The sequence below is a fragment of the Dioscorea cayenensis genome, chromosome 10 (genome assembly GCF_009730915.1).
Source record: "Dioscorea cayenensis subsp. rotundata cultivar TDr96_F1 chromosome 10, TDr96_F1_v2_PseudoChromosome.rev07_lg8_w22 25.fasta, whole genome shotgun sequence".
NCBI lineage: Eukaryota > Viridiplantae > Streptophyta > Magnoliopsida > Dioscoreales > Dioscoreaceae > Dioscorea > Dioscorea cayenensis.
The window spans coordinates 22,691,050-22,706,603 of record NC_052480.1 but is presented as its reverse complement, the minus strand read 5'-3'; the positions used below and the strand labels follow the sequence as shown (position 1 = coordinate 22,706,603).

General features: G+C 28.9%; 1 protein-coding gene across 1 annotated transcript; it reads right to left on the bottom strand.

The window, feature by feature from the left end:
* Positions 1 to 6,775: 6,775 nt before the first annotated feature.
* Positions 6,776 to 10,178, bottom strand: LOC120270137 (protein TIFY 9). Its single transcript, XM_039277163.1, has 5 exons — positions 9,930 to 10,178; positions 9,763 to 9,850; positions 9,611 to 9,671; positions 9,448 to 9,505; positions 6,776 to 6,994 (listed from the first exon to the last, which is right to left on the bottom strand). The coding sequence occupies exons 1-5, from the start codon at positions 10,091 to 10,093 to the stop codon at positions 6,928 to 6,930; spliced, it is 438 nt and encodes a 145-aa protein (XP_039133097.1). The 5' UTR covers positions 10,094 to 10,178; the 3' UTR covers positions 6,776 to 6,927.
* Positions 10,179 to 15,554: the final 5,376 nt, after the last annotated feature.

Sequence of the window (15,554 nt, the reverse complement as noted above, 5' to 3'; positions counted from 1 at the left end):
TTTTTCCATTTTTTGAATATTAAGTTTATATGCTTATGTTGCCACATATATTGAACGAGTAAAAACGTAAGTTTCTTGAATAGCTTTTGTGAATAACATGGATGATATGTTGGCACCCACATTAAAACATCCATATTAATTTTTCTCTCTCCTGAATCTTAGCTTTTTTTAAATAAAATTTTATTTTTATTATCTAAACCATAAATTATAAATAATAACCTAATAACTCTCCATAAACTCTAAATCATAAACCACAAACACCAAATGATTTAATATTTAGGAGTTGGTTGACTCACAAATCTTACAATAGAGTTCACAATAAGATTATTAAGAATGTGATTTCAGAATTTTATTGACAGGAATTTGTGTAATTTTCTTTTATTGATAACAGTAATAAGGTTGTAATCGTTACTATATTTACTGGCTGGGAATTTTATATTTTCAACTATCTTTTTACTGAAATACATTGTCAAATATATCAAAATTTATAATGTTTTGATGTAAAACTATGTTTAATAATAAATATTTTTTAATTTTATTAATCAAAATTAAATTTTAAATTTTAAAATATAAAATTTATTAATTTTAATTAAATCCAATTTAATATTTGAAAAAAAAAAAAAAACTACTCTCAAATATTTTTCTTATCTCCAAGCAAATATTTCGAGGAAAGAAAAAAAAACATGATTTTTTATTTTTAAATTTGTTAAGTTAATATTTTTGAGATTTTATTTTAATGTTAAATGAGACGATTTTTAAATAAAATAATAATTTTACCCATTTGAGTTAACACTGTTAACACCTTATTAAGGGTTTTTCTTTTATTTTTGCTAGCGGGAGAAATCATATAGCTAAAAAAAAACAGTCCTTTTTTTTCAAAACTGAAAAAGCATAATTTTATCTTTTTTTGAAATTTTTCCTAATAATTTTCACCCCAGAAAAGGCTATTAATTTTTGAAAAAAATATGATTTTATTATCAACATTTTATTATTATACAGTCTTTAATTTGTATAGCTTTTTTTAATTTTTACCTTACAAGAGGATTTAATGCAGATAATATAAAGGTCAAACTCTATAGTTGACTTGCCATTTGTTGCCACATCATCAACAAAAAAAAAACTTAAATTAAATTGAAAGCATCACTTTCTTCTAAATTAATCTTAAATATTTGAAATGTGCCAACGTTAGTGACTACAATTTTTTTTTAAAAAAACTATGTTTAGGAGAAATAAAGTACATGCATACGTACATTCTTACGTACATGCTTGCTTACATGTCATCAAACTATTATCAAAATTTATACGTAGTATAAAAACATTAATTTAATACTAATTGATAGAATTATCGTCATGTAAGTCAAACCCAAGAGAACATAATGGTATAAGTTGAAGGGTCAGAGTACATTGTTTTTCATATTGCAAGGACTATTGGTACATCTTCATATATTATGATATATAATCAATATATAAAATTATGACAATATTATTTTAATCTATTGGTATCTAGTTTTTTGTGTAAAATATTTACTTATAGGAGAATCTGAGATCAAACCCAAAAACTCACCTAAGATATGAGCACAGTGCTTATTAAGTTATACTTTACATTTGTGCATATCCCTGATAATTCTTGATAATTCTTGAATGGAGCACTTATTGTCTATTTATCATATATATATATATATATATAAACTTGTACAACTAACATGGCGTAGTCAAGTGAAAGATTGTTAGAATGTGGATTACAAATTATCTGGGGATTTAATAAAATATATGTCTTAATTAGGCTGTGTAAACATTCATGAATCACATTAATAATTGTATGTATATATATATATATATATTGCCGTATTTGATTTTCTCTTATAAATGATTTTCTCTAATTAGGGTTCCCAAGCTCAATGGATTGAAATGCAAGTATATTGCTGCTATCTTTTCTTGTTCCCAAACAATTTTTAATAAGAAGATTCGAGTTTTTATAAAGATTATTCCTATTAAGTTTTATCAAAACTAACACTAGTGAATTTTTGGACTAACATTATCAAATTAAAAAAATTGAGGGATTCAAATAGTATAAATTAAATAGGAGGGCTAAAAGGGTTACTTTGCCTAAAGGGATTAATTGAGGATTTTTGGGAGCAATTTTCTTTTTATTCTCAATTGGATAAGGTCTGTATTTCAAAAAGTCATTGAACTAAAATTTTTGAATGACTCAATGACAACTTTTCGTTGCCATTAAATTCAATGCTTAGACCAATAAATTATTATATTCATCAATAGGCCACACTTGAAAGTTTCTAAAATATCTAATGAAGTCAAGCTTGGGAAATATAATAATATTTAAAATTTATTTATTCAATATGAATGATGTTCATGCATCCACAAGGACACATAATAAATCTTTTTGCAACCAAAATTTCCTTCCAATTTAATATCATTTGTCATCATCAACAACAAAGTCATTAAATTTTAGAAATAAATGCTATGGTCCCTTGATTAAGATATTTTGGCGTGTGCATGTTCCAAGTTGCCATTCAATTAATTTTTCTTTTTGAAACAATTTAGCCAACCTACTTTGACATGATCAAATCATCCACTCTACAACAAATGCTTCACTTTCTTAGTGATTAGTAAATATTTATATATTTTTATTTAATTTATGCATTGATTTTTGACACTTTTGTATCGTCATCAAATGGTCACAATTACATATTTTTATTTTTATTTTTTTAAATAAAAACAACAAACGTATGTTAAAGATATACACAGTTATGAAATAAGCTCAATAAACACATATGCTCTCACTTTGCGGGAGTTTTGGGATTTGATCGAAGATCTTTTTTTAAACAAATACTTTATGCAAAAGACTCAATACAAATAAAACAAAAAAAAATTGGTAATTTACAAATTTCAAATAAATAATACACACAACAAAAATAAAAATAATAGATAATTAAAAAATAAATAAATATCAGACGAAAAAAATTAAAAAAAAATTGTACTTATGGGTACTACTGTGGGATTCAAAAGATCTGGTTCGAAGAATAATTTGAAAATACAATAATTGCTTCGATATTCATGTCTCAATCTCTATCTTTTTATGACAATTGGCAATTCCACTCCACACATTTTTCTTTAAAAACGTTTTTACAATTCAATAACTCTATTAATTCATAATTAATTTGAGTCCATCAAACTGATTTTCAAAAAACATGTTTATCTTTTTTATGCCACATTAAATAAAAATATTTTTTTTACCGAAATTTAATATATATATATATATATATATGAGAAAACATCAACTATGGACAGTTGTAGAAGGGTGTAAGGTGAGAGTTAATTGGAGTTTAATTTGGGTTCATTAGTTGTTGGTTTGCTTTTAAAAAGTTGTTGTAAGTGTAGTAGATATAGGATTGAACATTTTAGATAAAAATACTGTGCATCCCAATTTGTGTCCGTTCATAGAAATATGTACAGTGAAAGTTAATTAAAGTTTAGTTTTGATTCATTAGTTGTTGATTTGTTTGTAGAAGGTTGCTGTAGGTATAATAAAAATAGGGTTGAACGGTTCAAATATTCATAATAACAGTGATATTATTTATTAAACAGTGCATAACTATTAGATAAAAATTCAACGGTTTGCATCAATGTTTCTAGATTAAAACTATATGAAAATACAAAGAAGATGCATCATATATATATATATATATATACCATTCATGAAATATATATATGTACATACATAGGTCATATTTAATAGTACCTAAATCTCTCTCGCTGCCATTTGTTTATTCTAATTGGTTTTTTTAGTTGACTGGGTCCTACATCACCCACCGTTCCTTTCTCTCAATGCCTATATTATATTAATATATAATATATATATATATATATAAATATAGACATGATTTTGTTTATTTTATTTTTTTATTGTTTTTAATATATTATATATATATGTGATATTTTTGTTTTTATTGTTTGTATATTATATTATTTGTTATTATTTTATTAAATTTATCTATTTGTTTTTTTAAGTGATTTTTTTAATTTGTTTTTAAATAATTTGTATCATTAAATTAAATCCATAGGATAAGCACAAGCATCTATGCTAGTCAATATTAAGCAATGTTTTGAAACCCTATCTGAGGGTGTGACCCTGAAAGGCTTCTGGCTGACGGATCAATGGTCGAATAGGGGTTTACCCAGTTATAAATAATATATATATATATATACATTAGTATTAATTAAATATAAATATATAATATGTATTATAATTGTTAAGAATTTTAAAAAAATAATAAAAAGTATAACTAACAAATATTTTTATTTAAATTATAGATAAAAAAATAATAACCATTATAAATTCAATGTTTTTTAATATCATATAATAAATCAGTATGATTTATAAGCATAATGATTAGTATGTATATGGATGAGGTAAATCATATGCATATATTTGATGACTTTATAAAAAAAATAGTGTAAAATGTAAACTCAGATTTAAAATTGATTCCAATAATCCGATTCGGTTCTTAAAAGTTTAGTATTAATTGATATTTAATTAGGTTATACATACAATTATTTATGTTTTTGTGTTTGTGGATTTAAGAGGAGTATGATTTTTTTGAATTATAGGAAAGTATAAAAATTTATTATAATATATATATATATATATATATCAACATGTTTATTATAAGATTTGAATCTAAGATATCACATTTGCTTGAAAAACAACTAACCACCTTAACTATAGTAGGTTATAAACATTTAAGAATCTAGAAAATTTAAAATAATATTTATTATTTATAAACCCGGGTTGACTCAACATGGTGACTTGACTGGGTCCGATTGAACCGGGTCCTTCCAGCTAGGTCAATTTGGTTTCAAAACATTGATATTAAGAACATATATCTTTGCTCCCAATGGTCATTGGGATAGGCATATTTTAAAAGAATGGTCTTCGCCCAATGTGTCATGCAAACCTTGTATGAATCTAAAAACATAAATTATATGACAATTAAAAAGTTTATTATAACTATTGAGCATATAAAACATAGGGATCAATTTGATAAATATACTATCAACTTGTTTAATTCATATTTTGATATTAATGTGTCTATTATATTGATCTGTTTGGTTGGTTAGGAATAACATACAATTAAATTTTAAATTATCTTAACACTTATGTATATATAAAAATACTAAAAAAATAATATAATTATACAACTCCATATATCTCTATATACACAAGATATAATAAATTGTAGATAAATTGATCATAAACATTAATCAATTACTTAAAATTATTTATAGGATTATTGTTAATATTAATTATGAATATATTTTGGGCCTTGACATAGATAGTTCTTTATGGGTTGGGCTATTTATATAATAATAGATCTCTTTGCTTTGATTGTGAGATAGAAAGATTACAATATGATCCTTATTAATATGAAGTATGTGATTTCAAATAATTTATGTTATTTGTTTACTATCATAATACAATAGGTGTATATATTTATAAACATTGGAAATATCATTTATTAATTTTCATCCTCCACACACACCCTATACTTATCTTTATTGTCATAATGATCAAATTACTTGTTTTTATTTTCACTTGTAAAATGACCATACTACCACTCAATTCATATATTATTTCTAAAAATAAAAATAAGTCATTTTAGTTAGTTTAAGATATAATGAGCACTTTAATTATATTGATATAAATTTTAAAGTATTGTTATAATAATAAAAAATATATTTACATTAGTCAATGACCTCCTAGTCTATTGACACCGAGTCCCTTATGTTAAGTGTTCATATTGTTGTCGAGGTGGGTTTAAATCTCAGATCACGCAGAGTGATGTGAATATGTTCCTGATGTGATTTGTCCATTTTGTGTATATATATATCTTAATGAAATAAAATATAAAGTGAAATTTTCTCATTGTTATATTTCCTCAAGAGAGAGTACAAGAACATCACTTATTTTGGAGGATTTCATATTCCCATATTTTTTTTCCTTCTTGTGCTTGAAATTTTAATAAAAATTCCTGAACTTGACATCTTACATGGCCATCATCAGAAATGTCACAAATCAAAAGCCTTTTTTAAGAGAAATTAAGAATTTACATAAATAAATAAACTTGTTGACATACATTCAAGTTCAACACATCATTCTGCTTTATAGAAATGAGCCATCTTTTGCATGAGAAATTAACATTATAACCTGATTTTGATTCTCTTTTTTTTTTTTTTAATTATATTCAGAAAACTACAATGATATTTCCAATTGTTTTAACCTTTATTTTTTAAAAAAAAATTTGCTTAAATGCTTCTTTTAAAAATGCTTATTATGATTTTACTTACTGTTAATTCAAATGGCCCCCAACTTACTTGTTAGTCCTTAAAGTGGTTAGGCCCACTAAAGTTTAATTATTAATTAATGGACCATTCTAGTGACCCATCTTTCCTACTACTTTTGACATACTCAAGGTACTAGTTTTTAACTAAAAATGATTTACCCATATAATATAATATAATCTTTTATCAGCATCTTATAAAAAAATAAAGTTGAAATAAACATAAATTAAGAAAAGGACATAAACAATGTACTTAGAAACAAAGCAAGAAAAAGAAAACGAAAACTTTAATTTATATGAGAATGGATATCACTCTCAAACAGCAACTTGCAGTAATTACTTGCAAATAACCACATATAAGTGTCTGATATAACATGAATAATAGAATAGTAGCTAACCAATAGTCAATAGCAACATCCATAGAACCCCAAACTTTCATTTGGACCCTACAATGTTTTGTTTGCATGTATGATTAGAGTAATATAAGTCGCCAATAACGAAGAGAAAGAAAAAAAAAAACAAAAATTAATATAACCAAATAAACGCCAATATAAATCATGACATATTATTAATAGGTGAGATGGTCAAGGGATTGGGCGCCCAGTTTGCTTGCATATGGAACAGCAGCAGTCAATCTGCAAAATAAATTTAAGACAGAGTTGGGTCAGTTTTTCAGAAAAAATGCTCATCTTTTCATGATGATGATGTGACCCATGAAATGATACAACGCTGTTCTTGAAAAGCATGTTTTTCACAAGTTCAATTAAATTTCTAGGGTTTGAATCCGGTTCTCTGTTCAAGAAGACACATTATATCATGTTTTATATGTAGAAAATTGAAGGCATAAGGAACTGTGAATTCCAAGCACAACTTCGGTGGGCTTTATGGACTTTCACAAACAAATATAAAAAACAAGAAAGTCCAGCTCAGCATGTTGTGGCTTATTCAGTGCAATCACAATGACTACCACTAAATAATATTATAAAAAAACAAATAAAAGTAGCAGTAGTGCATGAGAAATGTATAGGCATAATAAAATTGTACAAAAAAAATAATAGAGAAAAGATAGAGAGTTTTTCTTTCTTTCCTCTCCTAATCCAATGCCAAAAATCAAGAATTCATAATTATATGTTATATATAACGACAACAAATTAGAAAAGCGTTTGCTTTAATTCGACATCAGAGCTTGATTATTTTCCCGTAAAAAAGAGAAATAATAAAACGTGACAACTACACCTAACAATAGCCTAGGGGCCTAACCCACTTCACCAACCGTTTGAATCTATTGCATGATATATATATATATATATATATTTTTTATATTTGCTTATTTTGCACATGCTCCGTATCTTGGTTTCAGATTAGTTGTACCACCACCAAAACCCACTCAAAATATGAAACGTAGATATTTTAGAATAATTATATGAACTAAACTAAAAGCAATATAAAACTTCTACTCAAAACTCAAAAGTAGTGGCAAATTTTCAAATAAAAAAAAAGATATAGGTTCTGTAACCTAACTCATTAAAAAATAACTAGGATCATGTATCTAAGACGGCATTTTTCTTGACAATAGTTCCATAGTAACATACACATAGTACATAAAAGAATAAAAGCTTCCGAACACCAACATCGAGTACAAGTTAATAAACTTATTCAGTGTTCAAATACAAAACTATTCTGAAATCCATCATAGAATTGTTCCTAAAATTCCATTCCTTTAAAGCTTTCTTCTTCATATAAATATAGATATAGATATAGGAACTCAAAATATAGTTCAAATACAAACCAACAAATAAAAGCATATGTATTATTATACTAACTTCACAATCTTAAAAATAATCCAGCATGTGTTGAAATTATATTGCAACATTTAACCAATATGGTATCATGGTTCTCATAATATTTTCTGAAAAAACTCTTCAAACAAAATTTTGCACTTGCCTACCATCCATAAATCTAAAAGCACAAATAATAAAACAAAATATAGTTTCTTATACATGCAAATTGTATCTACAATGAAAAATGATTGTTTGATAGAAAAACAAAAGACTTTGATCCCTGAAATATAGATATTTGCATTAAAAATTCATCAAAATGTTAGAAAAGAGTTATCATTTTTTGGGCAACAGAAGTTAGGATAGAGTTTGCTACTCTGATGGGACCTGATAAGTTTTTTGTGTTATAAAACCTCGTGGTCTTTTACTTTATCCGGAAACTTTTCTTGTCAAAACCATCAACTCAAGCTGAGCAAACAACACCACCAATATTCTCTAATTATCAACGTCAAATCTGTAAATTTATCAACACGTGCCTACTTTTTTAGATTTCTAGGGTTCACCCTTCACCAATGCACTGTTCATTGGACTCGCCGCCATGGGTTCTTTTTGCTCTTCAACCCCTTGACAAATCCGATATTCCACGTCTTTTCATTTATTTTCTAGTTTTCATTTGGCCCCTTACCGACTATTTTACTTTCCAACAAAACAAAATATGATGCATTCATGCATCAGCTAATGACGATCTTATTTGCTAATTATTAACCTATAAAAAAATTGACAAAACTTTAATTTTTTAAAATAAAAAAATTAAAATTTTGTCAATTTAAAAAAAAAATTATATACCAAAATTCAGAGCCTAGGTCCTAGGATAGCTGGTCTTATTACCGAAAACGAACATAATACAATAAAAAATCTCGAATTAAAAAGTTGATGAAAACAATAATAATATTGGTTGTGGGTGTGAGATCTCACCTAAAATATTTATCGAGGTTAATATATACACACACAAGAATTGTTAGTTTCATAAAAAGAAAACTGTTCCGCATAATTAATAAAGCATTTTTCTACCAATATCTTAAGAAAATTAATGGCTTTCATTAAAGTTCATCAACTCTAATTATATCAATTAAAAAAATTATTTATATGGTAAAAAACAACATTAAAATTTTTCCATTTCCATGAAATCATCAAATGCATGATATAGAATTAATATTTCAGAAAAAATTCCACAAATGCTAAAAATCACAGAGTTATTCAGATAATTTTTTTAAAAACAAAGTTGGTTACAAGAAGGACAGAAGCAATACCTTTCCTTCCGCTTCTCAAGGAAGCGTCGCAGAGAAATTCTCCGGGCATGTGGAAGATCTACATAAACACCATTTTCAACTTATAAAAAAATCTCAAAAACTAATCACACCGCCATGAAACCACCTCACAAAAAGCTAAGAAGACCATTAGAATCAAACTCACCTCCATCCTCCAGAACCCCAGCAGCATTTCCCTCACCCGCCATTCTAATTATCATCTCCGCCTAAACAAAATCAAACCAACATCAACAATCCAATGCCTAGATTTCCTCCCCAAAGACACAGAGAAAGAGAGAAATCTCAAAACCCTAATACCTTATCATGCGGAACATCAAACACGGCGACAGTACCATTGTAGAAGATCGTCAACCGAGCTGTGCCGGCAGGGCTCTCCGATGCTGGCCTGAAAAACCCAAATCGATAATCAATAACCATAAGATCAAGAAATATTTGAAGAAAACCCTGGATCAGGACCAACATACGGAGAAGAAGGGATCGAAGCTGAGGCGATGACGGATCGGAGGATATTAGGGTTCATTCGAGAGATCGCGGCCTGGAGACCACGAACGGAGCTACGGGAAGCCATAGGGATTGGTTCCTTCTTCTCCAATGCAAAGAAATCGAGCTCCACTGGGCCTTCCTCCATTGATCGAGCTCCAAGGTTGGCAATGGCGCGAGCGAGAGCGAGAGCGAGAGCGAGACGAAGAAGAGATGCTTGAAAGAAGCGGGTGGGAATTGGGATTTCTTATTCACGCGATTCGTGTTTCAAACTGTGGATAAAAAGACATTAATACCCTCAGATTTCTTGAAGATTGTTGGCTGAATATAGGGGTAGTTTTGGGAAATCAGATTTGATGGGTCACGCAAGTGACGTGCGGCGCAAGAGTCACGTGACTCGGTCTAGCCCACGCGCTCTTTGCTTTCGACTTTACATCACGTGTTTAATTCGGGTTATGAGTACCGGCGGTGACGGAACTCAGCGGTGTCTGTTGATTTGATGGTTATGGTTACTCTCTTCCCGCCAAAATTGGTGGTGACCGGTGAGATTATCGGACGGCTGTGATTTGCTGATGGCTTTTTTTGCGGTGTGTGCATGTCGGCCACGTGGTCACCCTATGAATGTACTTATAAGAAACTACATTGAAAATTCCTATTAATATTTAATTAAATACTATGAATTTTTCCTTTTTAATATATACATATGTATATATATATATATACATGAGGCCGCATTTTCTATTAACATTCATTTTACAATATAAATTTTTAACCAAGATAATTTTTACCTACTATTCAGTATCATTATTACTCATTCTTTTTATTACTCTTCTCTGTTTCTCTTCTTTCTTTTTGTTTTTTCTCCCTTATTTTTTTTCAGAAAATATATGTTTTCTTATTCATTTGCTCATCGTATAAAAAGGTATATATTATTTCATATAATTCAAATCTTTCATTAAAACACAGTTATCATCTAATTATTTATATTACTTTTCAATAATAAATCAATAAAAACCTTAATTATGTTAATTTAAATTTTGTTTGAATTAACTTCAGGATGAATTATAAATTTAAAATTCGAATCTTGTATTAATTCTTATTAATATTTTGTAGATAATAATCTGTTTATTTAATATTTTAATGAATAAGATTATGGCCTTGTTTAGATTGATTTTTGGAAAACCCAGAAGTGTTTTTGTATAAATTAAGCACTTCTGAGTTCCAAAAATATTTTTTGTATTGTTTTTTCTAAAAAAAACATAAGCTGTAAAAAAAGCTGAAGAAACATTTTTTTTAAAAAAGCTAGTTATGACCAGCTTATGAAAAAAAAACTGTTTTTTAGCTTATTTTTACAGCTTCTGTTTCTACATAAAAACTAATCCTAACAGAAAATACAAAAAGTGCTTAACTTACTCTGGAGAAACACTTTTTTTCAAAAACACTTCTACTAAACTAAAAAAAGCACTTTTTTTATAAGCCAATCCAAACAAAGCCTATACATTTCATCGCTTTCACTGTTAATTTTATAAGCAACATGGCATTTAAAGATGTTGAAATAAGTTTGAATTATTAATGGTTAATATAAGTTTTTTTCTGCTTAATTTCAAGCACTTTGATACTTCCTAGAAACATCACCTTACCTACAATGATCAAGACTAGTTAAACAAATAGATATTGTCTCATATTGATATCAACTTAATAATAAATAATCAAAACTAAACTTAGAATAAAAAAGATGTACATAAAAAACCAAGACACAATTCACCTACCTCTGAGATACAGTCAAAAGGTGGCAAAAAGTAAACAAGGAGGACTTTAAATGTGAGATAAGAAACTACAAGGAAAGTGTGATGGTTGGCTTGAATAAAACATGGCCAATTTTGTTTACTTGGTCATTCATATATAAATGTCTCATGGAGCATGTTTTTTTTTTTGTTTTCAATATATATATATATATATATTTATGTACTTGTTTAGAGTACTAATTAATTGAAAGGTGGCTAAGTGGGGGCTGCTGCATGACAATTGTTGCATCTTTTTGAAATCTAGACTTTGGTGCATGAAACTTGGGTTGATTGTTTTGTCAATTAAGTAATTTGTCATGTTTTTCTTCTATCATGTGCTTTTAGATTTTTCCCCTTCCGTGCATCATGAATCAATAGATTAAACTTTAAAAATTGCATTCGTATACATATATTAAAACTCGAAATTGAAGTAGAAGTTTCAAAATTAAAAAAAAAAACACTAGAATTTCTGATTACTATTTTTTTAAAACACCTTTTTTTCACTACGTAATGTGCTATTATGAACTGTGTTAATAATAAAAAGTTGGTATTTTATTTTATTTTATTAAGAATTATAATAATTTTTTTTATGAATTATAGTTGATATGTGATATATAGAGTAAATTTTTCTGTTGGGTACCAAACTTTTGCCTTGTCTCAGGTTGAGCACTAATTTTCAATTTGTATAAAAATGAGCATTAAATTTAAATTATATTTCTCAAGCGGGTTAATTGGAGATTTCGGGTGGATTTTTGGTGAAGTGGATGCCGGAAAGCATGCGTGGATGCCCTGGGCTCACATCACCGGCTCGCAAGCTCATCCACTTAATCATGGCGGCGATCTACTTTCCGCATAGGAAGCACATATCAGGTTTTTTCTCATCACCCTTTTCTTTCCCTCTTTCCTTCCCGACTGCTATAACCCTAGTTCTTTTTTTTAGACCTGATCGCCCACTATCACCGAGAATACCGTGGCATTGAAACCGAGAGCAGTTCTTTTGAAGGTTAAGGCATCTACATTGGGATAGCGTGGCTCAATCACCTGCGGAATAGAGGTTACTCTTGCACCATAGAAGTGGATTGAGTCATAAGATCGCCGGAAGCTGGCCGACCAATCTACGGTAAGATAAACAGTTTATAGTTCTAAACCTTCAACTGTGAATCAATGCATGGTAGGGCTTTTTTTTACAGTGATAGGGTTTGTTATTGTTGATCGTCAATAGTAGGGTTTGATACAGTTGGGATGTCTAAATTGCTGGCGAAATACTTGGTCTAGGATTTTTTATTGATCAGTTGAGTCTAGGATTTGTTATTGATCAGTTGAGTCTAGGATTTGTTCTCAAATTTGTGCTTTTATAAGTCGGAATGTCCGTATGTAGTTTTCAAATTTTTATTGGCCTTTTATTTTAGTTGCCTGCTATGTTTGATCAATCTTGGAGTTTGTTAAAGTTGCAATGTTTATTCTGGTTGCCTATTATGTCTGTATGGAATTTCAAACTATTTTTGTGCTTTTATAAGTCAATGATCAGTTTCCAAATTCCAACTGTGATAACTCAGATTGGATCAAATGTTGAGAAAAAATAGTTTGTATACTTTTATAAAAATGAGATTGGAAACATACTTGTTTATATTTTCAAAGCAAAAGAAGTAAACCATAATATGTATTTTGCTTTGGGATTTTTAGAGCTAGTTGATAGTAATTAATTTCATTAAGGTCTATTGAGAGTCATATTTGCCAAGGATTAGAGTACCTTTAAATCCAGTTGTATATTTTCCAATTTCATGATTTTAAATCTCAAAACCCAATTCAAAGTACTTTACTATAGTGCTTAATTACACAATAGGTGAGGTGCAAAGATGGGTTAACCGCAAATTAGCTAGGTATGTTGACTACTGCTGCCATTATAATATGTCTATGTTAGAGCTTATAATCATGGCAAAAGAGTTCAATTTATAAGTTGTGGAAGGCTGAAATTTTTGGTGGTTAGATCTCATGAGTGATTCAATGTGTATGAAACATATTACAACATATGCAAATGCTTTGACAATGACCCAATCTATTGACTTTTATACAGAGGTTAAGGTTTTTGTTAAGGTGCCTGGATTGATTGAACCTTGCAAGAGAGTTGATAGTTCAAGAAGTGCTGCATATACACACCAATTTAAAAAAAAAGAGAGAGAGAGAGGAAAAACATTGAAAGACCAGCTGTGGAAATGTGTCAGGGCATCTTACATTACTGTATTTAGCAAAGAACTAGAGGCCCTTAAGATGATGTCCCCATAACTAGGGGTGAGCAAAACCGGGTAGCCGACCCGGTTTTTAAAACCGGATCGAGTACCCGGTTTTTCGGATCAGCAAAAGCTTGACCCGTATCCGACCCAGTTTAAATCGGGTACTAAAAATCGGGTACCCGGTTTAAACCGGATCGGATATCGAATATCCAGATCCAAATTTAAGTTTCATCTTCTCCATGGATTTTTTTTATATAACAACATCAACATTCATAAAAAACCTTAGTAACTTATAAAGAGGATTAAAACCTTACATTATTCTCCCACAAAAAAAGTCAAAAAAACATAATAAAGAGTTTCACCAATCTTAGACATAAAGATTTGAAATTTTTTTCCTTTTTACTTTTTAATCCTAGAAGAGTTTAAATTTATTAATATGTATATATATAATATAACTATATATAAGTAACTCTTTAAGTATTTAAACGAGGGATTTTTTTATTTTTTTATTTTTTTCTACTTACACCCTCATAAAAATTTTTAAATTTATTAATATATATAATAAATTTAAATTTTATATGGTCTAAAAAGTATTATCTTCAAGGGTTTAAATGAGGGATTTGGATTTTTTTCTTTTTTTACTTTTTTTAAAACCATATAAAAATTTAAATTTATTATATATCTAATTATCTATCTATATATAATTATATATATAAACGAATATATTAAAAACCGGATCAGATTCGGATACCCGGTTTTTAATTTCTCCCGACCCGTATCCGATCCGGTTTTCACCTTAAAAATTCAGACCGGGTACCCGACCCTCTTTTTCGGATCGGGTACCCAAAAAATTCGGGTAAAAAAACCGGATATCGGATCGGATCATCGGATCCGGATTTTTTTGCTCACCCCTACCCATAACCATGTGAGCATTTAAAAACGATAGATCCTCACCATTGGTCATGGTCACATTTCAAGAGTCATTTCAAGTGTGACATGCTCTTGAATAATCTTTGTGAATGTTTTAATAGTATCATATTAGAAGTTAGAACAAAAGGGATTATCACAATGAATGAAATCATTAGAACAAGTAATGGTCAGGATACAAAAAAAAAAGGAAAAAAAAAGAAAAAAAAAAGAGATGTCATAGCAAGATATGAAACAATTCACTGCCCCAAGATTTTAAAAGAATTAGAGAAAGTAAAGGCTTTGAGTTGGGCTTACAGGACAATATGGTCAAGGGGTCATCAGTATCACGTTATGGGCCATGATGGCCAATTTGTTGTTGATAAAAATCAAAGAACTTGAAAACCATACCCCTATTCTATTTCAGCCATCTATTACAACCAAGATAGACTTGAAAACCACATACATGACTACTATAATGTCTCCAAGTTTTTAGGGACATATAGGCACATTATAGACCCTACCCAAGGCAGGGATTGCTGGCCTAGGAGAGTGATCAAAATCCTATGATTCCAATTGAACCTATCAACAAAAAGAGGGGGAGGAAGACAATGCTAAGGAGAAAGGAGGCATGTGAGGAGGTTGGCTTCAACAAAGGAAGAATTAGTAGAAAAGGACTTAAAATTAC